This window comes from Scatophagus argus, chromosome 17 (genome assembly GCF_020382885.2).
Source record: "Scatophagus argus isolate fScaArg1 chromosome 17, fScaArg1.pri, whole genome shotgun sequence".
NCBI classification, from domain to species: domain Eukaryota; kingdom Metazoa; phylum Chordata; class Actinopteri; family Scatophagidae; genus Scatophagus; species Scatophagus argus.
This window is the reverse complement of record NC_058509.1, coordinates 21,687,802-21,715,764: the sequence shown is the minus strand read 5'-3', so window position 1 is coordinate 21,715,764 and position 27,963 is coordinate 21,687,802. Positions and strand designations below refer to the sequence as shown.

At 38.8% G+C, this 27,963-nt stretch overlaps 4 protein-coding genes across 7 annotated transcripts in view; 3 read left to right on the top strand and 1 right to left on the bottom strand.

Moving 5' to 3' along the window:
* Positions 1-631, top strand: part of abcf1 (ATP-binding cassette, sub-family F (GCN20), member 1) — a 28,014-nt gene extending 27,383 nt beyond the window's left edge. For all 3 annotated transcript variants that reach the window (XM_046418465.1, XM_046418466.1, XM_046418464.1), the window contains one exon: positions 174-631. In XM_046418465.1, coding sequence (XP_046274421.1) covers positions 174-340 — 167 coding nt within the window. In that variant the 3' untranslated portion in view covers positions 341-631. The remainder of the gene's footprint in view (positions 1-173) is intronic.
* On the bottom strand, positions 624-8,506 carry mrps18b (mitochondrial ribosomal protein S18B). The gene is made up of 7 exons (XM_046418469.1): positions 8,356-8,506; positions 7,890-8,049; positions 7,712-7,809; positions 7,132-7,200; positions 2,476-2,542; positions 2,327-2,386; positions 624-1,004 (listed from the first exon to the last, which is right to left on the bottom strand). The coding sequence occupies exons 1-7, from the start codon at positions 8,446-8,448 to the stop codon at positions 808-810; spliced, it is 744 nt and encodes a 247-aa protein (XP_046274425.1). The 5' UTR covers positions 8,449-8,506; the 3' UTR covers positions 624-807.
* Positions 8,507-9,191: 685 nt separating this feature from the next.
* Positions 9,192-22,184, top strand: ppp1r10 (protein phosphatase 1, regulatory subunit 10). 2 transcript variants are annotated; one of them, XM_046418468.1, is made up of 18 exons: positions 9,192-9,676; positions 12,749-12,857; positions 12,969-13,055; positions 13,363-13,498; positions 13,601-13,652; positions 13,747-13,836; positions 13,928-14,056; positions 14,138-14,243; positions 14,387-14,490; positions 14,606-14,733; positions 15,005-15,164; positions 15,295-15,438; positions 16,263-16,509; positions 16,640-16,715; positions 16,840-17,058; positions 17,713-17,836; positions 17,961-18,326; positions 18,786-22,184. In XM_046418468.1, the coding sequence occupies exons 2-18, from the start codon at positions 12,751-12,753 to the stop codon at positions 18,944-18,946; spliced, it is 2,436 nt and encodes an 811-aa protein (XP_046274424.1). In that variant the 5' UTR covers positions 9,192-9,676; positions 12,749-12,750; the 3' UTR covers positions 18,947-22,184. The 2 variants fall into 2 exon arrangements, with proteins under 2 accessions (XP_046274424.1, XP_046274423.1); XM_046418467.1 differs by lacking the exon at positions 9,192-9,676 and adding an exon at positions 10,989-11,011.
* A 2,241-nt stretch (positions 22,185-24,425) lies between these two features.
* Positions 24,426-27,186, top strand: agr2 (anterior gradient 2). Its single transcript, XM_046418618.1, has 8 exons — positions 24,426-24,536; positions 25,288-25,412; positions 25,529-25,592; positions 25,701-25,753; positions 25,914-25,990; positions 26,467-26,530; positions 26,937-27,020; positions 27,132-27,186. The coding sequence occupies exons 2-8, from the start codon at positions 25,301-25,303 to the stop codon at positions 27,179-27,181; spliced, it is 504 nt and encodes a 167-aa protein (XP_046274574.1). The 5' UTR covers positions 24,426-24,536; positions 25,288-25,300; the 3' UTR covers positions 27,182-27,186.
* Positions 27,187-27,963: the final 777 nt, after the last annotated feature.

Sequence of the window (27,963 nt, the reverse complement as noted above, 5' to 3'; positions counted from 1 at the left end):
CATCCTCTGATTATTGAGACACTTCAGTTTTTTTGATGATTGGGGGATATTCTTACTACCCGGCTTGTTTACCTTGATCATGTGTGGTGTGCAGTCGAAAACAACAGTAAAGTACTGCTTTATAAATAATGCTAACTTGTGAAAAATGTAATATTGTTTCACTTCTTGTCCAGCTGTGATGATTGTGAGTCACGATGCCCGGCTCATCACAGAGACTCAGTGCCAGATGTGGGTAGTGGAGGACTGTACCATCAACCAGATCGATGGAGACTTTGATGATTACAAGCGGGAGGTGCTTGAGGCCCTGGGAGAGACCATGGTCAACAAAGTCAACACATAATCACTGAGCCGCTGTCAGGACACACCATGTTACATTATGTCCATCAGTCATACCACACTCCATCTGGACCAGTCGACATGTCTCACAAAGTAATTAATGATAACGGTGTTGAATTTGTTTGGGCTGGTGCAGGTAAAGGGTATTCCTTTTCTTCTGGATTTGTAACATCATTAACGGGTTGGAGTGGGACAGATACTGGTGTGTTGATCCTGTTATTAATTTCTATAAATGTAGAGGAAGGTCAATAATAAATGAGTTAAGTTAAAAAAATAAAACTCATCAATTTTTCAACATGTTCTAATAGACTGTTTTATTTGCATACGTGTAGAATATTATAACAGTGGAAATTCACCTATGTCCTGTGGACATGTACATATGTACAGCAAATCAAAGGCGTAGTTACTGATTGTTTTAATGGCAGCAACATCATGGCTCGCTCAAGAGGAGGACTGGTTGTACAGTTTTCATCACTTTAAGTAAGCCTTGTACGTATTCTTGACTTTCGCCACTTCATGTCCATCAGATGTTATTTCACCGTACCATTTATACCAAATGTCACCAGAACGTAAGGACTGGGGAGGTGGTGTGGACCCCACAGCATCATGGGAATTGGTGTAGTCCTCTCCTGAAAATTCCACATAAGGAATCTGAAAGGGAAGTAAACCTAAAAGAGAATACAGGATATTGAATACTTTTGGCATCTGATGAGATTTTAATACATTCAACAAGAAATCCCTTCACTTTGGTGTGGGAAGATTCACTCAGTCTGTAAAATCTGATTTGCTCTACTTCAACAAGACGCTAACTACAGGTTTTTCCACTCCGAAAAGGAATCAAGTCCAGAAAATGTCTTGAAGTATACTATTTACTTAACAAAAGTAAACAGTTCAAATACTGTATGTTAATAAAGCATCTAATTCAAGTGTGTGCAGTGGAATCCCCAAGCCCCAGTATAGTAGCAATACAATGCAAAAATTAATAAATTAATTAATCCTTAATTTCATCAGTAATATTTTATTGGTTCTTTGCACTAAAGAACATAGCAGGAGAGCTTCATATTTACTGCTAATCAATACCAGTCACTCATTTTACCTAAATGGCAGCTGAGATCTTCAAATCAGTCAGTTCTGTGTTCCCTGAGAATGTTGAAAAATCCCTTAATGCTTCAGCATACCAAGACATTTTGGACAATGCGATGCTTCCAATTTTGAGGCAACTATTTGGGGAAGGCCATTTTCTATTCCAGCATGACTGTGGCCCAGTGCACAAAGCAAAGCTCCATAAAAACATGGTTGGATGAGTCTGGTGTGGAAAAACACCTGGATGAAATGGAACGAAGATTGCAAGCCAGGCATTTTTGTCCAAAGTCAGTTACTGACCTCACTATAGCTGGACAAAAATTCCCACAGCAATTTTCCAAAATGTTGTGGAAAGCCTTCCCAGAAGAAAGGAAGTACTTATAGCTGCAAAGCTGTCTATGTACTGTCATTAAAGTCCCAGAGGTGTAATGCCAGGTGGTCATCTTTGAAGAAGTGCATAGTTGAAGATACAGGTAGCATTTAAACATTAAAATGTCTAAAAACTGAATCTTTCTACAATCTTTATTACATATCTTATTGAGTTGTGTACTTAAGATTATCCCAAATGCTTCCAACAATGTTCAAACCCAGAGAAACCTCATTTTATTTAAGGTAACTGCATCTCATATGACCATCTGTTGCTACAACTTCCAGGAGAGATCTGTGATCTGCCCGAGATTTTTATCTGTAATAGTGGTTGTTTAATAATGAAGAAAACAACCCCCATGATTCCATACGTATGCCTTTTAATAGTGGGACACCCTTAGCAGCAGAAGCTCTGCTCTGTGAGTTTAAAATAGTACGTGTCATAAGAGAAAAAGATAAAAATGCAAGTAAAAAGGGACCTCAGCAGGGCTGCTTATACCACAGCACTGTTTCACACTAAGTAGGGTTTTGTGTTACATACCATGATTTTGTGCTGTGTTGATCGCCTCATTTAGCCTCTTCTGCTGTTTCATACACACACCTGGAGAAAGCAGAACTCTCATAACATGAGCCATGTGATATTCAAGTGAATTGCATGTTCTCACTTTGATGACAGGTTGACTTACTTACCAGTTTGAGAGTGATCAAACACCATCCCGGTGTGGGGATTTACGAACTGCTCCAATAATTTCACATTCTGAAGAAAAGAAGAAATATTTTCACTACAATACTTATGATAAACACTCAACCATATGTTCTTTATAAATAAAAATGCCAACTTTTTTTTGCAACTTGTTCCACATTTTAACACAAACTTCAAACCCCACAATATTCAGCTCAGTTAGGGCATTCTATTATTTTTCTAATTCATACCTTTCATACTTTCAAAATTATTTAGCAAATGTTCACCATTAAAATGAATAGATGCAAAGGTACAAGAATCCCACATTTTAAGTTCTTCATGGATGTTCAGCACTTTTATCTACACGTTCAGTTTCAGCTAGAAGCTCAACTCACCCTTCAAAATTTCTACATCTATTCTGTCTTTGAGAATTATTCAACTTTCAGATTCCATTAAAACTTAAAAACTTAATTTAAAAAAAAAAAAACAGTCAATCTTCCTTGAATCTTAGTTACTCTGGAAGTCCATTAAAAAAACTTTCAAACACACTCGCCTTAAAACTCAGCCCATTCATGCACAGATTTACATCTAAACTCTTAAAACTTTCAAGCATTCACAACCCTAGGGCCTTTCTCATATTGCTGACATTTTCATATCATTAATACTTTTCACAGTATCACAGCTGTAAGTTTTATGCAATTTCCAGCCATTCTCAGGTTGTTGCATTAGTGCGTCTTTGAAAGAATGTTCAGAGCGAGAGTGGGTGACATCACTGTTAGAGTGAAATGGAGATGCTCACTCCTCATACATATTTTCTACACAAATTAAGGATAGAAATGGATTTTAGCTCCCAGCCCTTAGTGAAGCATTGCAGTTAAGCTCCCAGCCATTATTCATACTGCTTATCAATAAAAAGAAATCCAGCAATTCAATTGAGCACAAGCTTTTCAACAAACCTTGAAATATTCCACATCATTTGTATGTTGTTGATAATACTCAGCTTGTAATGCCAGATTTACACTGGCCACTCATTCACAGTAAAAACCAAAAACATATCTTGTCTTAAAATGTTTCATGTCTGTAATAAATTATTACAGACATAAATTCTAATAAAGTTTATTCAACTTCCCATTCCCATTCATACTAAATAGACCGTTTCCCACTTTTCAAACTCTTCATATTCCTTCAGCTGCTTCTCCATACAAATTCAAGCCAGTAATGCAGTTTAGCTCTCAACCACTTTTCCAACTATTTATTTTCGTTTCTTTTGATCTGCTCATTCAGTCTTTAAACGAGAAACTTCATGTGATACGACATGGATTTCGTGTAACTTTTAAATAGTAGTACTCTTGTAGCTGGTTCTCAATTTAAAAGTCAAGCCCACAATTCAGATTAGTTCACTGCCATTAGTCAAGCAATGCAGTTTAGCTCAGAGCTTTGAGAGCTTTTTATATTGTTCCACCTGTTCCATTTTTTATTTTTCACTGTTCATACTTCTTCTGCTACTTTTTTGTTCAAATCAAAAGACAGCAATTCAGTACAGCAGAAGCTTTTCAACAAACACAATATTCAACATCTTATGGGGATGAGGGCCACTATAAAGGTTCACCAGATAGATCTGAGAGGTCATGAGATGACTCGTATGGGTGGAAAAGAGAAAAAAAAAAAAGTTTTGATATGTTTTGTTTTAATTTTCCTAGACCTTTCTGTTATCTTTAATTTTGTGGTGTAATATTGGGTAATTTTACTTCTTGTCACATTCTAACCATCTCAGGTGTGGGTAGCAAATAACTTGCTAACAACTCATAGACATCTGACTATTACATAATAGGCCCCAACTAGACACTGATTTTTTGGCCACAAAGAATGGGAATAAGAAGTTTAAATTTGAACAATGAACAAACAATAAGTTTTATTTTAAAAGCTTATATGTTTAATGTAAATACTGATCTGAAAAAATAATTAGCCAAATAAATGTAGTGAAGTATAAAATACAATATTTCCTTATTTCCTTCCTTTAGACTTTGGAATAATTTTTCAGTTTACTTTTCAACAAATCTAACCCAACTACATGTCTCTTAGACCCCATCCCAACTAAGCTCCTCAAGGACGTCTTTCCCTTGATTAGCGTTTCCCTCTTAGATCAGATAAACTTATCCTTAACAACAGGTTATGTACCACAGGCGTTTAAAACCGCTGTTATTAGACCTTTACTTAAAAAACCTTCACTTGACCCAGACATCTTAGCAAACTATAGGCCGATATCCAACCTCCCGTTCCTATCTAAAATACTCGAAAGAGTGGTTGCAAATCAGTTGATTGATCACCTACACAGGTACAGTCTCTTTGAGATGTTTCAGTCTGGTTTTAGAGCCCATCACAGCACAGAAACAGCTCTGGTTAAAGTCACAAATGACCTCCTCATGGCATCAGACCGGGGGCTTGTCTCCATACTTGTTTTGCTAGATCTCAGTGCTGCTTTCGACACTGTAGATCACAGCATTTTATTACACAGATTAGAACATGAGACTAGGATCACAGGGACTGCGCTATGCTGGTTCAAATCATATTTAACAGATAGATTTCACTTTGCTCAAGTTAATAATGTTTCCTCTTCATATATAAGGGTTAGCCTCGGTGTTCCACAAGGTTCAGTGCTTGGGCCGATCCTGTTCACCTTATACATGCTCCCTCTAGGAAATATTATTCAGAAACATGACATAAACTTTCATTGTTATGCTGATGACACTCAGCTGTACTTATCCTTAAAGCCTGAAGAAACAGAGCCGTTAGCCAGACTCCAGGCATGTCTTAAGGACATAAAGGACTGGATGACCTCCAATTTTTTATTATTAAACTCAGACAAAACTGAGATCATTATTCTAGGCCCCAAACACCTTAGAAATAGAATAGCTGATAATATACTCTCTCTGGACGGCATTACTTTGGCCTCCAGTACGACTGCAAGGAACCTCGGCGTTATCTTTGATCAAGACGTGTCATTTATTCATCACATTAAACAGACCTCTAAGACCGCCTTCTTTCACCTCCGTAATATCGCTAAGATTAGGAGCGTCCTCTCTCAGAGTGATGCTGAAAAACTTGTTCATGCTTTTGTTACTTCTAGGCTGGACTACTGCAACTCACTGTTGTCAGGATGTCCAAATTATTCTATTAATAACCTGCAGCTGATCCAAAATGCAGCAGCTAGAGTTTTAACAGGAATCAGTAAAAGGGATCATATCTCCCCCATCTTAGCTTCTCTTCACTGGCTTCCGGTAAAATTCAGAATAGACTTTAAAATTCTCCTACTTACATATAAGGCCCTAAATGGACTAGCCCCATCATACCTGCAGGATCTAATAGTCCCATATACTCCCAATAGATCACTCAGATCACAGAGTGCAGGTTTACTTACAGTTCCCAGAATTTATAAAAGTAGAACGGGAGGACGAGCCTTTAGCTATCAGGCACCCCTACTGTGGAACCAGTTGCCAATCTGGGTTCGACAGGCAGACACCACCTCCACTTTTAAGACTAAACTTAAAACCTTTCTGTTTAGTAAAGCATATAGTTAGCACCAAATAAAGTGTGTAGGGCTGGTAGGCATAGTTTCACCCACCTCATGATATATAGCCACAGGTAGAATAGGTCTGACTAACTGTTAATCTTTAAATCTCTATCATAGCTAAGCTGCTATAGGCCTACGCTGCCGGGGGACACAAACATGATCCACCAAGCAGTTTCCCCTCCTCCTTTTCCTCTTCTATCCTCTCCCCTCGTCAGATTAACATGCAGTTCATTATTTTATGTCACTAACTGTGTGTCCAGTGCTCCTCGTAGTCTTGTGTCTCTCCCTCCCTCCCTCTCTCTCTCTCTCTCTCTCTCTCTGTATCTTTCTGCAGGTATCTCTCCATCCAGATCTTCAAGTTGAACTGTAGCCGGCTCTATGACCAACCCAATGTGTATTGTTGACATCTGCCTGTCATTCCTCTATGTACCGACTATGGGCGGGGTGGTTCTCCCTACGGGCCGAAATCGAACTGATATGATAGTGATTCTCAACATCACACAAAAAAAAAGAATACATGAATGTTACAGCAGTTCATTATAATTTTCATTACTATAATTTTCTTATAACTTGTGAAATGTTAAAATCATATTGAGGTGGTAGCAAAAGTGAAACTAAACAGTTGAGATTTTGTTTTGCTTATCTTTTTAGTAATGTCATTTCTCATGTTGTTAATTGCTTTCCTGCCTGTACAACATCCATTGCACGTCTGCCCGTCCTGGGTGAGGGATCCCTCCTCTGTTGCTCACCCTGAGGTTTCTTCCATTTTTTCCTGTTAAAGGTTTTTCTGGGAGTTTTTCCTTAGTCGATGTGAGGGTCGAAGGGCAGAGGATGTTGCTGATGTTATGTTAAGCCCTTTGAGACAAACTGCTTGTAAAAATGGGCTATACAAATAAAGTTGACTTGACTTGACTTGACTTGACTTTTGATACTGAACAAATTTTGCATAAGCAAAATTATTAGAACAAACAAAAACCCTGAACCCTGGTGACAAATGGCTGATTAATAATGTATAATATAACACTGTAACCCAATAGTGTATGTGTGTTAAATGCACAGTAAAACCTTTGGAGTGACTGAAATCCTAACTCACCTGATGGTGGATAATAATGTTTGGATCTCGGCAAATTGGACAGGGGTTTCCACATATCTTGCTTCCCCTCTAAAGAGACAGAAACAGAAAAAAAATGTTACTTTAAATGTGAGAAGTGATACATGGAACCAGGTGCACCAGCAGATAATTAAGGTGCACATAAATGTTTTTCTTCATTGAAATCACAGCACACTGAAGAAAACACAACTTTCTCAAATGTTTAAAAAATAATCTAAAGAATTTAAAAAATGTGCTAATGTTGAAAGTACTTGCAAATTCAAATAATAATTTCTGGGCTTTAAACTTTGTGTTAAACCCAGTGTTTTATCTTGTCTCATTGGTATACTAGCTACATGCTGCTGACCCACACAGACATTTGTGTATTTCCTTTATTTTATTTTATTTTTTTTATCTGTTTATCATCATCTGTATTAGTCTAGTCTTGAATTCCTTGTGATGCTGTCCCTATCACAAAAAGGGTCAGACAGAGGTTTCATAAGGTAACGACGTTAAGTTATGTGTTAGCATTTAGCTAACATGCATATAACAAATGTAAAATTGATTAAAAGAAAAAAATTACAATGCAGGTCTTGCGTGTCTTCTGTGGGGGGATGCCTCCTTTGTGGTTCCTCTTGTAGCCTCCCCACACTGGATTGATTCCATACCTCTCAATGTACTCTGTCAAAGCAAGAGGATATATTTTAAAACCAAACATAACGTTAAAGGCTGACGATGAGACTTGATTTTCCTTTACATACCTTCACTCTCCAGGTAATCCCAAGGTCTGTCCTTATAGCGGGAGAGAGCTTCGGCAGCTTCCTTATCCTGGAGTGATGCTGCGTTGCAGAAAAAGTAACTTGGAGGTACAAATAGAGGGAGGTCCGGACATGTTCTTACAAGTAGCCTCTGCAGACTGGACTGAATGCAAAAGAAAATCAACACACATCATCACAACAACCCAAACCCTTAATAATTGTCCAGTTGCTGTACAATGAAAGGTGCCACTTATTCTGAATGTTATGAATGCAAGAAGTCCCCGCAAGGTTGATTCTACTGTACGTGAAGTGTCCCCTCTTAGTTAACTAGCTAGGCAGCCATCGCACGGCTCAACAATGTGTTTAGCATCCGGCGTTTCTTTTGACTTCAGCAAATAAACCCTGCGTACTGATCACACACACAATAATCGAATGATACGCATATCAACAGCACAATGCAATTTAATACCGGATGATGCCGTAATGGATGGGGAATTGAATGCGATAGACAGCTCAAAACCCTCGAGGTGCCTCGGATAAATGCGGCCATTTCTTGTGACATAGAAGGTTTGTAGGTCAAAGGTGAAAGGTGATATTGAATGCGATATTGTAGTTTTACTAAAGCTTTAAATTGTTATATCAAAATGTAATCAACAATAAATACTCTAGATGCTATGTCTTTTCTATTTATATATAATATATATAATTTTATAATGTGTCTATTTATTTAGTTGTTGTGACCGCTGCGTATGACGTGTTTTCTCTGATTGGCGAACCAGTTCTCTTTTTCTAGGATGGCTACGGAATGACGCGCCCTACTGTGACTGATTGGATAGTATTTGTTGCCTAGGTTGTCTAGTATTGGTTGGCTATGTTGAGGCATGAGGAGGTTAGGCTTTGACATAACGTTTGATGATTGGTTAGGGTTAGGACAAGAATATCGGGATAAGCCAATCAGGGGTAGCCGTCCTAGCGCAGTGACCACCATTGATAGTCATATACGTCGCCATTTTGAAGAAATAATATTACTAACTGTATGTATCAAATAATTATAAAAATCCGGTAAATTCAATAAAAATGCGTTGGTATTCTTTCTTATCTATTTAATTATACAACTATACGACACTTTCAAAGCAAGACTAGGGAATTATTCAATATTACAGATTCCAACATGTGAAGTACGCCATTATGTCCTTGGCAAGACAAGAAAAGTCAGTTGTCCACCATTTTGTTTAAGCGAAAAACGAAAAAAACCTGACCGTGACGTAAAAATCGTCACGTAGTATAAAGTCTCAGTCCCTCCTCTTCGAGCTCATTCCTGGATTTTGTCAAAGGTAAGTGGAGTCAGAAAGACAACGAGGCTTATTTATAACATTTCTCCGTCTTAAATGCGAAATTTATACTGAGTTTATTCAAAAGCCAACAAAGGACCTTTTGTATAGACGATGGACGACGGAATTTGTGAGAGTCGACATTAAATGTGTGTTTTTTGTGTGTTTTTCAGGTATGAATTCATTTTGCCGAAGACTGAACCGTCGAGGACTTTGAACAGCTCTACTCAAATTCATGTTTTTTTCCTCAAGTAATGGACATTTGATTACTATTTTTGCCTCCAGTTTGTTCTTGAAGGACAGGCTAGCCTTTAGCTATCTCAGTCCCACCCATTAAGTATTTCAGTTGATATTAAAACCATGAAGATTGACGATATAAAATTGATCAAATAAGAGATATAAGTGCCTGAAAAGCACAGTCTAACATACCCGAGACGCTGAGGACCTATATTAAAAATAGTAAGTTGATTTTGAAGTTGAATCGAGATCAATGAAATGAAAATAATTGTAGATGCTAGCTAGCGGTAGCTGGCTAGCAGGCACTGAACGTTAGCCTTTTTTTTGGCAAACAGTTTGAATGTAGACAACCATAGCATGAGCTCACACAGGAAAGTGGACGGAGGTAGAGTGCTCCGTTTCTTTGTGTGTGAGACCGAATTGACGATTTGTACAAATAAAAGATTATGGTAAGTTATTTTGTAACATAACCATAAGCAATCTATTCATAAAGATTGCCATAGGCATAGAGAGCAATGAAGCTCAAAGTCATTAAGTTGGACTTTTTTTTTTTCCTGCCAGACTTGTTTTGTAGGGGCTGCTCCACGGAATGAACACCCACCGCAATCTATACATAAAGATTGCGTTAGTTTGAGGATTGCATTTTATGAAGCACTGTACGTGCTGAAATGACGATAATTATAGCACAGGGATTTCCCGAAAGCCAGCATCATGAGCTCGGCAATCTGAGGATAAAGATTGCAGGAAAATTCAAGCACGGTCTTTCGAAGCACAAACAGTCGGGATTGACAAATATGGTGGATTGGTCGTGTTTTGCTTTTCGTCCTCGGACAGTTTCGGGGGCTTGCCGTCTTTTCTGAGCAACATTTGGGAATTTTTACTAACAAACGCAGAACAAAAAGAGACTGATGTACATTGCATTGTGTGAGTGCGTTCGGCTCGTTAGGTATCTGGTGCACACCGCCTTGTTTTTCTATCAAGCAGTGCGATCTTTGCTACGAGAGCCATTGTTGGTTGTGTAGGCATTGGTTTGCCGTAGTCGAAGAGGTTAATGGAGGGAGGGCTTGAAAAGCAGACGGCTTTCAGCTCCCTCCCCTTTGTCAAGCAGCGTAGCCACAGAGGCAGTCATGTTCTCAGTTTAAACAGATGTCAAGTTAAGCGCAAGCCATTTATAGGCTGCCTGAACTACCCTTATATAATCGAGAGAGTTTTATGTTGTTAACTGTATTCATGGGTTGTTTCCGTTTATTGTCTTATTCGTACTGATGTTGTTGCGCAACCTTTATAAAAAAAATATATATTTTTTTTTTGTCGTAGTGGGTTCGCTCCGTTTTGTCTTTTGTCACCAGTGGTATAAATAACAACAACACAGTATGACTATGCACAAATAATGTTCTTTCCCCACTGAATGAAGAGCCAGGGCCATGTTAATAGTGGTTTTTTTGTTTTGTTTTGTTTGTGTATATGTTTAATAACTGACGTTTACAGGAATTGGGTTATTTGCAGTGTTGTGGAGGTCTGAGACTATATAAAACTTCTACTACAACAGTTACACGGGTAAGCCCTGATTCCTCACATCATGACATTTCCAGTGATTGATTTCCAACAAATCTGCGGATTCTGTACATGAATTAACAAACAAGCTGTGTCATTATAAACACGCATAAACGGGAAAATGAGTGCATGCTTCTGAGGTTATATCATTTACTATTTGAAGATTATTCATAAGACCGTTTGTCATGATAGTTTTTGAAAACCATAAAAGTAAAGACACTCATAAAGGCTAATTGACTTGGTGTTGGCTGTTTGTGTGGATCATGTCAGACTCTTCAACAATCATAAGTAATGTTATTATAAATCACAAGTACATTTCAGGCATACATTATTTACAATTTAATGTATAGCAGTTCAGACCATTGTTATGTGATAGATTAATTTGTAACGGATCTCTTATTGTGTAATAACACATACAGTATAATGCCGGTGTGTAAACATAAATTAACCTGTAGGTGGCAGTTAAGTGTCCTCACTTTTACCCTCTGGCTGGAACAAGTGACGGTGATGGTAACCCTGCTGTAGTCTACATAGAAATACCTTCAATATGATAACCACAATTGACAATTAATTTTTCATACAGTTTTCTCCGGTCATACATAATTTGGTGGTGTGTACAATCCGAATTTGTAGCATTCATTTTTTTGCCATCAGATATCATTAATTAGTGAAAACAGGGTTTTCCAAGGCACTGCTTATGTTGTTGTTTTTTTTGTAATGTTTCTAAAAGATTGTGATAGATAAATGGTATACTATTAAAAAGTTGATAAATTGTCAGTAATGCTGATTTAAAAAAAAAAAATCATTTTTTTGGATACTTTGGTTGTAACAAAGCTTTGATCTTTCTACCTATCTATTTGATACATTTAAATATAATACATAGTATTATATTTTGTATGTCATTTTTTATAAACATGCAGTTTTGTTGTCTGCATTGTTGGTGCCCCTTCAATCATAGCATGAACCGGAATAAACAGTGTTGCCTTACACGAAATCAACCAACTACTAGTCACGTCCAGCAAATAAAAGTCCCAGAGAGAAAATACTCTGGCACCGAGGAATTGTTTCAACACCCTGCCTTTGTCCTTACTCGACTTGTGTCAAGTTGGCCCCACAACCAAATCCAAACATCTGGAGTATGAGGCAGCACTCTGAATCATCATGTACTGTCGATGTGAGAGCTGTGTGGCGTGGAGAAAATGCTGCTGTCTGTACTATAAAGGGGTTTGTTTGTGGCCATGTCAGCCACATGTTCAGTTCCTCAGTCTAATTATTGTTTTTCTGATCCCGCTATTGAAATAATTTAATGAAATTAGATTAGAGTGGTCTTCTCTGAATCCCTCTTTGTAAATTGGTTTGTAACTATGCGTGCTCAACCCTTGTTGGCTGGCTTGCAGTGGTGAAATGATGTGGGTGTTGTGCGTCACTTTGGACCTTGATGGTGATGGAATGTATTTAAAACAAACAGGTTGGTCTTGCAAACAGTGAATCACTGACATGAGACGACTCAGAGTGTAATCTGGATGGTGTTCAGTAGTGAGTTGGATCTGACTGATATTTATTACTTGCCCTGATGCAGCTTTTATGTGAACTAGCTGTTTAGTCTTGTGGGGGATCTTGTTTTTTTTTTAATTTGTTTCCTGGAGAGAAAGCTGTAGCATGGAGTTCCTCTTTCTATTTGGCAGGCAAAGAGGTTGCCTTGTACATGTCAGGAAATGTAATAGATCTGTGTCCTTTCAGATATGGCCGGGGGACTAGTAGACCCTAGAGAGATCTTGAAAGGGGTGGAGGCTCTGTTGGGAAAAGATGGAGAACTTCGCAGCCTGGAGGGGGTTCCGAAGGTGTTTAGGTGAGGAACTGAAATTGGATGTGACACCTTTCTGTGCCTAAACCTTAAAAAGCTGAATCATGAATCTTTTTACAGGGGATATTTTAATACGTTTGCTCTTTTTCAATGTAGCCTGATGAAAGCTTCTACCAAGATGGTCAGTAGATGTATGTACCTGAACATCCTGCTTCAGACAAAATCCCATGATGTTCTTAACAGGTAAGTCTTACTTCCACCTTATATATATTAATGTATATTTAATATTGCAAGTATTTGTCTCACATAGTGCATAGATTGATATTGTAAGTAGGCTGGAACCACACCATATTTATAAACAAATGTTTTTTTGAGTGAATAGCAGGTTAAAGTTTCAGATGTCTTCCAACAGATCATTGTCACAAACACTCTGTAGCGCCCCAATGGTGAAAATGAAAACAAATGGATGATTGGAACACTGTTCTGTTGAATACATGTACTATTTCCATTAATATAGTTGTAAATCTGTTTCAATCTGTCATTCATGCAGGTTTATTAGAGTTGGTGGCTATAGGCTACTCAACTCCTGGCTCACCTACTCCAAAACCACCAACAACACCCCCCTACTGCAGCTTATTCTGCTCACACTACAGAAGCTGCCTCTCAAAGTGGATCATCTCAAGCAGGTATTGCCTCAGTTTATCCACAAGAACACACCTTTAGTGTGCCATACAAGCAACAATACCATCAAACCATTTAAAACCATGTGTTCTTTTGTCTTCTCTCAGAACAACACAGCCAAGCTGGTGAAGCAGCTGAGCAAGAGTGCAGAGACTGAAGGTTGTTTTGCATGTACATCAAAAATCTAAACTCTTCTGTACAGATAGCTGTGTAACTAGGGTGTCAAACTAATATTCTTTTATTTTATCTTTAGATTTGCGGAAGTTAGCGTCGGTGCTCGTAGATGGCTGGATGGCTACAATCCGCTCCCAGAGTGTCTCGAGCAGTGGCAACTCCCCTGCTGGTACTAATCAGTCACTTTACTTTTTAAATGCTTGTTTTACAATGTCTCATCCACAAAAAAGTTTGTAACATCCACTATATTCATCTTATAGATAAGAAAAAGAAGAAGGAGGAGAGCAAGGTACCAGTGCGAGATTTGAAGGAAAAGAGTGGAGATGAGGAGAAGAAGAAGGAGAAACCTAAAGCTCATGCACCCAGCCACGCAAAAATTCGCTCCATAGGTAAACTACCCCTGATGAGTAGAGATGTTGTTGGCCCTGAAGGTTAAGAATGAAATAATCAGTATGATCTGTGTTGTGTAGGATTGGAGATGGACACTCTTAGCCCAGCCCCTGCTAAAAAGACGCCTGCTGCCCCACAGCTTGGTGACAAGTACAACATTAAGCCTCCAGTCCTCAAGAGGCCAAGGTAATGAGCCTTCTGTCTGATGCCTCACTATCTCTGGGAGCACAGTACCATCTTGTGGTGTCTTCATTCAACTGTTTATACTTTGCTCCCCTGAGGTGGCTGGTGACACTATTGATGTGTTTGTTTTGTTTTCCTTTCATCAGTTCTGGTCCATCAGATGTTCCACCTCTGGAGAAAAAATACAAACCTCTGAATACTCCCTCAAACTCTGCAAAAGAGATCAAAGTCAAGATCATTCCAGCACAACGTAATTTCACACATATATGCATTTAATGTCAATAATACAATTTAACTGTAAGAGATGATAGCGCAGCTGATGTAGCAGCAGTAGTGTTCACTGCATGTTTGTGTCATCACTGCAGCAATGGAGTGCACAGGGTTCCTAGATGCCCTGAATTCTGCCCCGGTGCCCGGTATCAAGATCAAGAAAAAGAAACCTGGTATTAGTAGTACAACTAATACCAAAGCAGTCTCTCCTACGTCTAACAAGGTACTGGTTGATCTCAGTACACAGGTATCAGTATGCATTATGAAAGTTATTGAAATTATTAACTTCCATTTCACCAAAAAATACACTTAATACCTTTTATTAAATTCAAGTGTTCACTTCATGTAGAGTGTGCTAATAGTATGGACAGATATGGATGTGAGCTGAAAGTTGACTGGTTGGGGAAGGCAATAATTCCAGTTACACATAAATGTGAATGTAAAACTTACATGCAAAACCCATCTTCTCACTCTTGTTCTTTTGTTTTCTTCAGGCGAGTCCATTTGACAGCAAACCCTCTTCGTACTCTACATCATCTACTAAACCGTCATCTCCAGAAACTTGTGCTGCCACCACTCCTGCTGATGAAAACCAGGAGGTAGAGCAGCCTGGGACCCCTGTTCCCTCTGAAGACCCTGAGGCTTCTGAAAATGGTATGGTTCCTTTTGGTTCTTAGTGATAATAGAGTTTAATGATCTTTTCTGACATGATATCATCTTATGCACTATGTGTTCTTAATACTAAAGTAAAATATTTTTTCTCATCCTCTCTTGTTGTTTGTAGGTGAGAAACCTAATGCTCTGGCAGAACCACGTGGAGAAGAAGAAAGCCTGACCAAGAAGGGCAAAAAGAAGAAGACAGTTCACTGGGCTGAGGAGGAGCAGCTGAAACACTACTTCTACTTTGATCTGGATGAGACAGAGAGAGGTAAGGCAGCTTGTGAATACTGTTCTAAAGACACCAGTAGATCTGTAAACCATCTAAGAAATGTATATATTTTGGTACCTTGACAGTAAGTACATTTGCAAATAATATGTGCACCACTTGCAACATGACATCAGCTCTGTTCTTTGTTTTTCTGTTCTAAATGCACTAAAATATAAGCAGCATATTGACATGAATACATAGACAAACTCTGGTCAACATGGTTGAACTGCTTCACTCAATTATGTAGATGATATCATCAGAGAACTAAAAAAACATTAATGCACTAAAGTCCCAGCCACACACACACACTCTCTCTCTCTCTCTCTCTCTCTACACACACTTCCAGCAGGGATCATTGTCCCTTAGTTTGACTTTAGCCAGTTAACATGGACTCTAATAGAGTCTATTGTTATGATGAATGAATAAATTGTAATTTCATTTGTGTGAAGTTGAAACAATTTTAGTCATTTTATCTAACAAAATCTTCAACTTCCTTTTCCCATCACGTTTTTAGTGCATCCCTGATATACTCATCCCTTTTTTTACCATGTTGTATGGAATAAATCCTGAATCCCAGTTTATGGAATAAGATCGGTTGTGAAGTTGGAAAACATACAGTGCCTCATTTGTAAGAATATACAACCTCTGTTACAAGTTTCCTGCTGCAACATGTGGAAAATTTATGTGTGAGACATGGGTTAATTTTGTGGTATGATTCTTCAAAATTTCATGACAAAATGTAACACTGGGTTCCTTGATGGTATTGCTCTTCCCAAAAACATTAATTTTAATGATATTAATGCACTTTCCATTACAAATTTCAGTCAATGTTAACAAGATTAAGGACTTTGGTGAGGCTGCCAAACGAGAATTGATGATGGACAGACAGACATTTGAGATGGCCCGTCGGCTTTCTCATGATACCATGGAGGAGAGGGTCCCCTGGACACCCCCAAGGCCCCTCATGTTGACTGGCAGCCTGGTCACCCCTGGGGCCAACAGTACAGAAAAGCTTACCCAGAGAGATCGTGAGATGGGTATCCTTCAGGAAATCTTCCTCAGCAAAGAAAGGTGAGACACAAACAAACCTGTTGTATCCCGAGAGTTTCTAAAAAAATTTCCAGGCTCCAAAACATGTGAGCTAATAAGGATGAAGACTTGCAGTGTTGGTTAATAATTTCCTGTCTTTTCTTATTTCAAGTGTGCCCGACAGTCCACATGAGCCAGACCCAGAGCCTTATGAACCCATGCCTCCCCGTCTTATCCCTCTGGATGAAGTTAGTATATCCAGAACACACACATACGTTTTCTGTTTCTCATATCTCTTTCTTGTTTCAAACATATTCCCTACATGTGTGTAATTTCTTGCCTGTTAAGCTGTTAGTCTGATATGTTGTGCAGGACTCTTCCATGTTGGATGATGGCTACAGTGAACCCATGGACACCACACCACAGCAGGGCTCTGCCATGGCCCAGACTGAGAGCTCAAAGCTGCCACCTGTCCTTGCAAACCTCATGGTCAACCTGAGCAACAGCTCTCGCAGCCCGCAAGCCACGAACACTGTCAACAACCCAGTGGCTCCCACTGTCAATGTACAGGAGCTGCTTTCATCTATTATGGTAAATATTTGATAGCATAGTCAACATAAGAAGCTTGTTTTTATCCATTATTTCCAGTCTTGATCCTGGTTCTTTTTACTTTATGATTACTCTAGACACACTGTATTCACTTTTAATTTTTTATAACATTTAATTCAGTTCAATTCAGTTATTTATATAGCGCCAACTGGTTGGGTTGAGAGAGAGAAGGGGGGGGTGGCAAGAGAAGGAGCACACAAACAGAAGTGTAGCCACAGCAATAATACCAGAAGTATTGGAATTATGATGATGATAATGATGGCGTATACAGAAGGTACTATGATGATTATGATAACAATAGAGAAGAGAACATAAATCTCTGGTGGATAACAGGGAACTATCAACTCTTTAAGATATGATGGTGCCTGGCCGGGCTTTATACGTGAGGAGAAGAATTTTAAACTCAATCCTGGATTTTACAGGCAGCCAAGGTAGAGAAGCCAGAACAGGAGAAATATGATCTCTCATGCTGATTCTAGTGAGTAATCGTGCAGCAGAGCCTTTAGAGACTTATTGGGGCAACCTGATTAAAGGGAGTTATAATAATCCAGCCTGGAATTAATAAATGCATGGAATAATTTGTGTGCATCTATTTGTCATTGTAGTGTGTAGCTATTAACAGCTGTTTGTCATCAGGGTGCATCTGGTAACCAGTCTACTGAAGACTTGATAAAGCAGCCCGACTTCTCAGACAAGATTAAACAGCTACTGGGCTCCTTACAGCAGACCCAGAACCAGAACCAGGGTGGACCTCCCCCAGGTAAATTCAGTCCATCTTACTGTTAAACTACATAATCTGTCTGCCTGCTGTCACAGTATGATGTGCACTTGTTCTGCTTTGTTTTGTTGCTCGTTGTTGCTAAGTTTGTTTTTTCTTTATCTAGTTAACCAGGGTTTGCTGGGCCACAGTCCAGGCCTGAACAGTATGAACAACATGAACATGCACATGCAGATGCCCATGAATGGTGGCTACCCACCCAGCAACCCGCCTGGTGGGCCTCGCTTCAACCACCCCCCTCCTCCTCACAACCATGGACCACCTTTCAATGCCGGTGGAGGCCCACGCATGATGGGGCCACCTCCGGGCCAGGGCCGAGGAGACAATGGCAACTACTGGGGAGACGACTCCATGAGAGGAGGACCTCACCGAGGGGGTCACTTCCACCGGGGAGGCCGGGGCCGAGGAGGAGAGCCGGGCTTCAGGGGCCGGGGACGAGGAGGGCCTAGAGGAGGACACAACAACATGAATGGTACGTGGGACATATGCTTTATTCTCAAATAATGCCTGAGTGTGTGGCCAGTACAATCCAATAAAGGCCACATAAAAAGCCGAGTAGGCCTGACATGTCTTGTACTAATAATTCCCAGAGCACTGTCATCAGTACAGCAACAGTCATGTGATTGTCACCACTCAGTTGCTCTTGCTTTTATTCATTTATAAAGGAGTACTTGAGCTTGATGTTTCAAACTACAACAGCAGCTTTTTATCAGCACATCAAATTTACATACTAACTTCAAAGTTGAGCTTTATGGTTCATTCTTGAGAAATCGCAGTCAGCAAAATATGTCAGCTTACTGGTTCTGGAGCTCTCGGCCAGTTGTTGAGGACTATGCACATGAAAACGCCAGGGGCCATCTCTGCTCCCAGTGTACACCGGGTGCACTTCAGTGTGATGTGATTGTAATACTCTTGTGTTTCCTGCTGTCAGACATGTCCAAGAGGCCTGTGTGTCGTCACTTCATGATGAAGGGAAGCTGCAGGTATGAAAGCAATTGTGCCTTCTACCACCCCGGGGTAAACGGACCGCCACTGCCCCCCAATCACCCTGCTAACAACCAACACAACCAGCACCCACAGCATGGACACTAGGCAACACTGCTGCCAACCTGGGCACAACTCCGGTAACTGCTGGCCTCTGGAAAAGCCATTCTCTGTGATCAAACCACTGTAAGGCTAATGTTTAACACACAAACAAGAGTAGGAAGTTGTTCTGTCCTACACTCTGAAGTGTATGTGAAGTCATTCAGCTGGTGACTAACCTGGAGCAGAGCTGTGCTACACCTGAGAACAAACAAGAGAGAAGGAAGTGTATCTGAGGAACTCCATGGCTGTGAGATGGTAGCTGATGGGACTGTGAGTTTTTATTGTGATCAGTTTTAACAGTGAGACTGAAACAAGTCACTATACTTGACCACTGTGTGTGGATTGCTGCAGCTAGTTGTCCATCTGCTTGTCACTGAACAATAATGTCTTCAACCAGATGGAAGTCTCCTTTCCACACGACTGAGTTCCTTTCTTATTGTGGCTGCTGTACTGAGTAACTACATGTGATATTCCCTGTTTTGATACTCCATTTGCCATGTTTGTACAAAAGAGTCAGAAATCTTTTCCCTTCTTACATGATTCTTAAATGTGAGACAAATACTTAGGAAGCACTTTATAAAGATGAAGGCCAATAGAATTAAGCCACAGCTGTGATTTATTAAAACTGGGCCTAAAGATAAAGAATTGTTTAGTATTAACCTGTTTTTTTTTTTTTTGTTTTTTTTTCTTTTCAACCAGTCCAAAAGGGAAAAATAGAAATGAATTCTGCTGACCTAGTGAGGAAGGCCTTTTCGTTGTTTCTTTCAGCAGCTGGTCTTGAATGTCAAGAGATTGTGAAGAAGCAACAGCATCGTGTGTTATCATGTGTAAGCTTTCCCTCTGTGCAGCTCACAGTCACACTGGCAGCTTTGTGTGTGTGTGGTGTGACAACCTTGAGTGTCAAAAATACTGTGGTCCTGTCAGAAGAGCAACTTGTCTCAGTGCTGCTGCCTGTGTCCTCTCTACTCCCATCTGAACCCAGGACAGGTTTCTCTTGTCAGTATTAAGGAGTTAGATGAATGATGAACTGCTCTGTGGGTTGGCTGTATTGGATGTTTTCTGTGAAAACAATGGCCTTTGTGTCTCTTGTGGGACTGTTAGAATGTCATGGTTTCTGTTGCTCCCTCCACCTTCCATGTGCTTTTTTTTATACTATCTTTACAATGTTGGCCCCTTTCAAAATGGGTTTTTGTCATTATGAAATGTTTGTATTCATGTGTTTGTATGAGTACAGAATACACATTCATAAATATCATATTTTCAGTTGGATCTTTTTGTACCAGTGTATTTGAATAAATGCCCAAGTATGGAATGTGCTGTGGGTTTTTTTTCAGTGGGATTGCTGAGAGCATGTAGACTGGATGAAATGAAATCATGTGCACTGAAATAGTTTTCAGACATTCCCTCTGCCCCAACTGTCCATGAAGTGATCCCCACCCAAGCCAGACTCCACCATTAAAGAGAAAATAGGACACACAAATGCAGATTCAACCTTAGCCGGGCAAGTTTACAAATATCTATTTAGTTTATGTTTGCAGAACAATGCAAACAGCACAAACTGCAGCCTTAAAATGACTTGAAATGAAACAGATAAACTTATTTAGGAGGCACAAGGGTTGTATGCATCATGAGGATTTATTTTAATGCTCTTATCTTGTCTGGACTAAAATCTTAAATGGTGTGACACTACACCACTACCACCCCAGAAGTTAGTTTGTGCTGTTAGGTTACACCAGTTCAACAGTAGCAGACCAGACTGAAACACTCTGGGCCAGGCCATATCTATTTACCTAACATTTCACTATCATGTTGGGCTTCCCAGACCATCAGCATCGCCTCTCATATAATGGGTTTGCCATCTGAATACAGTTATTGAAGATAAGATGACAGGACATTAAGTTATTTTCAAATTATATATTAATATCCTATTACCCTATTAAATTAGTTAAATAGTTACCTTTTTATAATTATTAGGGGGTTCCATATAAAGTGTTGCCTCTTTAATTTGAACATGTGATCATTTTGTGTATTATTGATTTTGATTTCTACTTACTATTACTACTTACTATACTTATTATTGATTTCTTCTTCTTGGTCTTACCTAGCTGAGTAGTTTTAAAATTCATTATAACACTCAGTTTGGATGTTTTTCTTTTTGGCACCAAGGAATACATTTACTGCTTTATCCCAAGGCAGAAAAAAAGAACTAAAAAGCTTTCTTCAACAAAACAAAAGTAATTAAGGTGGAGCAGTGAAAGCAGTGAATAGCTGTGTTAAGTGAAAATCTCTTGAGTTAGTTAACACATGTGCTAGTATTTCACTTTATCTCAATCAAGTTCAGGTGTTCAAGAGCTGTTGCACTGGGCTCCGCATTAAACCAGGAAGTTGCATCCTATTTGAGTGGGTTGGCCAAAAGAAGTGTGTCTGTATGATTTATGTTATCAGGGCAGGGCTGAGTGCAGTTGGTGAATGTGAAGTGCTAATAGGAGTGGCCTTTAACACTGCCCTGTAGTTCAAATATTGACCATGGTGCTGTGACAACACAGTAACAGAGAGAAGCATGCATGGAGTGAAAGCCAGTAAAGAAAGAGCAGGGGGTTAAGGACACCTCATCACTAAACTGCTCCCACATCCTGGTTACAAACCAACATCACAACATACGGCATCTAAAACAATTATTTATTTAGTACAATGGGACATTTGGTTTGTCAGGCACTTTACTGGAAGAATGCAATGAGTATAATACAGAAAACAGTACGAGCAGTATAGGAACCAGCTATTTTAAGGAATAAAACAGGACTCAAATAAAATCAAAAGTAGATAAAATGATATAACAATAACCTATCAAAGTTTTAGACAGTAATTTGAAATCAGTGAATGTAAGGGCATGGAAAACATTTTTTGTTTTGTGGGTGTTACAATGTGTTATCCATTACATGTCATGCTTAAATGAAAGTGTTTTAATGATGTACAGTCTGTGACAAGACTGTCTAACAATGGCAGTCCATATTAAAGAGACAGACAAACATGGGGAGACAAAGATGTGTGTGACAGATACCACAGGCCATGGCTTATATCAAACTGTGCTTAAAAGTTGGCAAAATTGGAATGGGAATTTTGCCTTTTTAAGTTTCCTGAAGTAGTCCTTTCTTGATCAGTCTTTACAATGTATAAATCTGTAATAACATGTGCCTTGTCTGAAGTTATACTATGTGTCTGACCATTAAAAACATGGCTATGTTTACAAAAACCCAAATGTGGCTCATTTATTAGCAGAAAATGTAGAAGTTTGACTGAAAGAATGAAAATGTAAAGTCAAAACATGCATAATCTACTTTAAAATTTGTTGTCTTCATCATGTATTTCATTTCTTTCCTTTTACTATTTATTATTTCCTTATAAAGCAATGTAAGTTTGCTAAAAATGTGACATGCGACAAAAAAAGCTTACTGAATACACAAGAAGTAAACATGATGATGGTATGATGTTTATTGCATGTATGTTTCTCTCTCTCTTTCAACCTCTTCTTCTCCTTCACCCAGCCGACTATCAGCAGGATAGTTCTCCCTTGCAAGCTGGGTCCTGCTCAAGGTTTCTTCCTGTTAAAAGGGAGTTTTTCCTGCCACTGTCTACTTGCTCGGGGGTTCAGGCTCTGGGTCTCTGTAAAGCATCTAGAGACAATTTTGACTGTATAAGGTGCTATATAAATAAATAAATTGAAATTGAATTGAATTGTAAACAAAAAGCTACTTGAGGACAGTTGGGGGAATGCCCCTTCTTTTAAAGAAACAAAGCAGTAGAGGTTTGACTGTGTGTAGAACTGAGAGTAACTCTTGGGTTGAAAAGTTGCTGTTCCAGGGAAAAAGGAACACATTAAAGCGAATCACTCAGTTGCTGAGTGGTAGATTGTTTGTCAGAAGGTCCAGACCACACTGGGTCTAAACAAAGCTGCCATTGATGCCAGCCAGGTACACTGGGGCTCCCTACTGCAGGACAAAGGAGACTGTTGAGATGCTTCAAGATAAAGCTCATGCAGACTGGACACAGCATATGCAAATCTGAATTTCTCATGTCTGTTAAAGTTCAACGATTGCACATTTTAAGATGCTTTCATTGCAGACTGCTGAAGTTTTTGAAATATGTTTTAAAATGTAAAGAATTGGTTTAATTAAAATAATACAGTTTATTCAATTATATGTCTGTATCCTCTTCTATTGGTGTTCACAGCTGAGCTTATGAAACCCAAATGTGAAATATTATTCATGTACTGTTTATCTTGTTGGCTTTGTAGGAGAGAGTGATTTGAACCAATCACATAAAGATCAATCAGTATCCAGCCTCTGATCGCTTTCCATAATTAGGGTGACTTGTCCTTGGATCCAAGCCAAACTTTCCCTGTCAACTACAGGCTATTGTACATTAACCACATAATATGAATACAACTGTAGTGTCTGCAGTTATGTAGTCTGTCTGTAGTCATTATGGTTCATGTTTTGGTAGGGGTCCCTAACTCTTAAGAGGTATCGATTACATAGCATGAAGAGAGGGTCTTTTCTCCCACTCTCTCGGATTCCTGAAAACTGAGATCATTGGATGAGTTCCAGATGTATACTTCTCTTCTGTCGTAAAGAAGTACCCTACATAAGCAGAGGATTGGAAATGTTTCGGCAGAGTGATCGGTATTGGCTGGGCTCCTCTCACATGCACATGCTTCATTTGATGGTGAGCTTCATGTAATAAACTTTATATACAAGTAAGACGGTGTCAGCGGAGATTTCCTTCAACATCATTACATCATCGCTATCAAATATACTACACAACGGATTATTGTTGGTTATTGTTATTGTTTAATCTGTCAAATTAGATAATTAATATTCTATAACCAGAAATAAATCCCAGTCATGAACATGCACACACACACACACTAAGATTAATTGTTAAACTATGTCTCTTCGAGCCGTTCTTTCAGGTGTGACTGAATGCCAAATCCCTAAAATAAGTCATATAATTTAAGAGACAGATTTGGCGTATCAGCAAACTCATGTGAATAGTAAACGGCGCATAATAGACTGTAGCCGTAAACAAATTGCAGTCTTCTGATACACTTGGCATATTGAACACATACTAGAAACATATAAGAGAAACTAAAATCTTTATATCTATAAATCTATAATAGGTTCCTATTTCCCTCCTCCCCTCTGCAATGATAGGCTATATTTTAAAGGAAAAAGATTAACAAAATAATAGATGCTTAACAAAAGTTACTTACAAACAAAAGTTTTTTAATTATACCATACCATGGCGCATGCCAATCATGCCAATCATCAGGGTTTATCATCATCATATAAAATATTTGTGCTCATGGTCTTATACAACGTCTGTCTTCCAATACATTGGTGAATCTCAAATTACCCGTTCTTCCAAGGGAGTTTGGCTTGACACAAACGTTAGGAAGTTTTTTTTTCCTGCATCCGTAAGGGATAGGAAGAGGGCTGGGCCGCAGGGGAACAGGTGTTTAAATAGAGCACAGGTGAGAGGTGACTTACAATAGATCCTGGAGCTGCGGTACACCTACACTCTCACCAGTCAGGAAGAGGTAAGATACAGGGCTTAACCCCAGAAGCCACTCTCTTCACTGCTTATTTTTAACTGTAAGAAAATCAGATTTTCGAGAAGTTTTTCACTTGCATTTCCAACTGCAAATAATGCGCAACTACGGTCAAGAAGGTGTCTGGGTTTCAAAACTTAGTTCAGTAGGCCATTGTAGAAGTATTTAAAAACAAAAAAAATGCGGGCTAAACTATCCTATCTTAAAAATTAGTGTTAAAAAATTACATAGATAATAGAGAAAACACTGGTTTTCTTTTAAATCTCACATATATAAGTCAAAGTAGCCTATATACAAAATCTCTTTTTTCATGACCTTCTGATATAACACTGTACAGAAGTGTCTGAAGCAGGAAAAAGATCATACCAAACCATAGTCACCCTCTGCTGGTAGGGTGTCGCTTTAAATTTTATTCTAAATTATACTGCACTGTTTTTTTGGAGTTATTATTGCAGATGATCTCTGCTCCATGACATTTGTTTCTTTTCTGATTTTTGAAACACTGTCATTGCAGTATGCACCAAGGCTGTGATTCGAATTCTTTTGGAGTCTAGTCAGAGACTTGAGTTGCATTTCATACCCTTCTCTTCCTCAAAGGGAAGGGAAATTTCAAGTTTCCTCCATTCCTGACTGATGCGATGTTATTGATTAATACAGTTTTTTCTGTGATCATACAGTTTGAACATTTGAAAAAGGTCATGTTTTTAATTTGTTTTGCCCTTTGTTTCTTATTCTCCAGCAAGACTATAAAGATGATCAAAGCAGTGTTGTCTGTACTCTTGGTCCTGGTGGCTGTGTCCTGTCATGTGTCAGGAAAATACATCCCGAAGAGTGGCAAGAGAATCCCTCAGACCCTGTCCAGAGGTGTGTGGACATCTTCACCTCTACGACTAAATGATTGAGATTAAAGTACCATGTGATAAATATGGAAATAAAGCAGAGTGTGTCACTGTTTTCTAATGGAGTTCTTGTCCGTTCAGGTTGGGGTGATCAGCTGATCTGGGCTCAGACTTACGAGGAGGCTCTCTACTGGTCCAGGTCAAGGTACAAAGTAGTCCTGACTCACTCTGACATTAAAATGTCTCTTTATCACTGACTCAATGTTCAGTGAAGTTGATGATTATATGTAAGTAAAGCTGATTTATTTTATAGAAACAAGCCTCTGATGGTCATCTTTCACCTTGAGGACTGTCCACACAGTCAGGGTAGGTCTAACTTTTCGGGAAATGAAAATGCTGCAATTTGAGTTAAGTTACTCATGCAGGGAAAAATGTTCTGTTGAATTAAGAGCCAACTTGTTTGAAGATTCATTTGTTCACTTATATGTGATTTCTTCTTACACATCCTGGACTGTTTCTCCCACAGCACTGAAAAAGGTTATTTCTGATGACGATGAGACCCAGAAGGTTCTTGATGAGGACTTCATCGTCCTCAATCTGGTTGTAAGTCACAGGTCTTTTTAGATCAGATTACCTGGCTAAAGAAAGTGTATGCAGGGTTTTTCAGTTTTTATTTTTTATAGTTTTTTTTAAGTTTCTAAATTAGATTAAACATGAATACAGATTTTATCATAGTGTTGAAAATTATGTATTTCTATGTAATATTAGATACATACAACTACAAACATCACAGTTCATTAATGTTAAGTTAAAAGTTGCAAGTTGAACATTTTTAGCCATCGTTTGACAGGAGTTAAACATCGACAACATCAATTTCTTTGGCCACGATAATTGTGTAGTGAAAATCGGATACATGACAGCCTATGATATCACCTTTTTCAAATTGAACCTCACCATCTTAAAACCAGTGAGGAGATTTAGAGCATAGTTAAAAAAAATAAAAACAAAACAAAGCACAAATCCTTTAAGATGGTTCAGAGTTTGATATGTTTGACTATTGTTATTTTTCTCATTTACAGTATGAAACCACAGACAAACATCTCTCTCCCGATGGACAATATGTTCCCAGAATCATTTTTGTTGGTAAGAGCTATAGCTTGTCGTTTGTTTCCTCTAGCTTGTTAATGTCTTTCTTTCATAGATTAGGCTACTTAGCTCGTACTTTTTTTGTGGGATGGATGTGTGAGCACATGACGTTTTGACCTTTGTTACAATACTATTAGGGTAGTTATGTGTGTCCTTTCAATAGTCCTTTCAACAGAAATGTTTGTTTTATTGTGTATGCATTAAAATATTTGTAAGGAAGATTGTGTTATTTCTTCATTGCAGCTTTAAAAACATGCAAATGCATGTAACTGGTAGCATTTTGCTACATAGACTACATCAAGAAACACCTTGACATTGATGTCAAGACTCACAATTCTGAGATGACAACTGACTTACTTTCAGAGATTCTACTCACCCACACTACCAATAATGTTTCCCACAGACCCTTCAATGACGGTGAGGGCCGACATCAATGGTCGCTACTCCAACAGGATGTATGCCTATGAACCAAGTGACCTCAAACTCTGTAAGTAACATGCTGTAAGGTTTGCACAAATTTGAACCTGGCCAGCAGTGTCGGTTTGTGTTTATGAAACACAGACTCATTAAATGTAAATGCTTTCTGCCTCTCCCTCAGTGATGAACAACATGAAGAAGGCAAAGAAGCTTCTGAAGTCTGAGCTGTGACCACAGAAACAAAACTCATCTACAGTTTATTTTCACCACAGATGCCACTAACATGTTGTTCCCACAGTTTACACATGGAAAATTAAGCATTGGAATGTTCCTTTTCTTCACCTTCACTTGAAAAGAATCCCTGCCAATTCCTACCTTTGTTGCTATTGCTGTACATCCAAAATGTCTTTGAAATAAATATGAAACTGTTCATACGTACAAGGATAGTCTGCCTTTTTTTTGCAGATCACAAGGAAGTGTAAAATTACCGTAAAAAGATCTTTATAATACAAAAATATGGCACTTCAGTGTGGAAGCACTCTTTGCTGCCCTACTACTACTACAACCCAGATTCTAAATCATTTTGGAAAATGTACCAAATATTACTTAACAGGATTTGCTAATCCCTTATGCGCAACCAAAAACAGTACAAAATCACCTTCATTGATTTTTGTGAATACAGTTGTTATGGTTATCACAAAAGGAGGACCCAGAGTGCAGACACAGACATAAGGGATAAGGTCAAAAGAGGAAACTTTAATTAATAAACTCAAGAACAGAAGCAGGGAAACAAAAGATGACTGGAAGTCCAGGAAAGAAGATTTAACAGAATTATACAAATAACATAGGAAATAAAGCTAACACAGGGAACACAAACAGAGAAACACCGAATGCAGGGGACACTGGAAACACTGACAGCAAAAAACACAAGTAAAGCAGTTAACAGAACATGGAAAACACAAAGAAACACAGCAACAAGGAGAACAGGGAGCTCTTGATGAGGACTGAGGAGG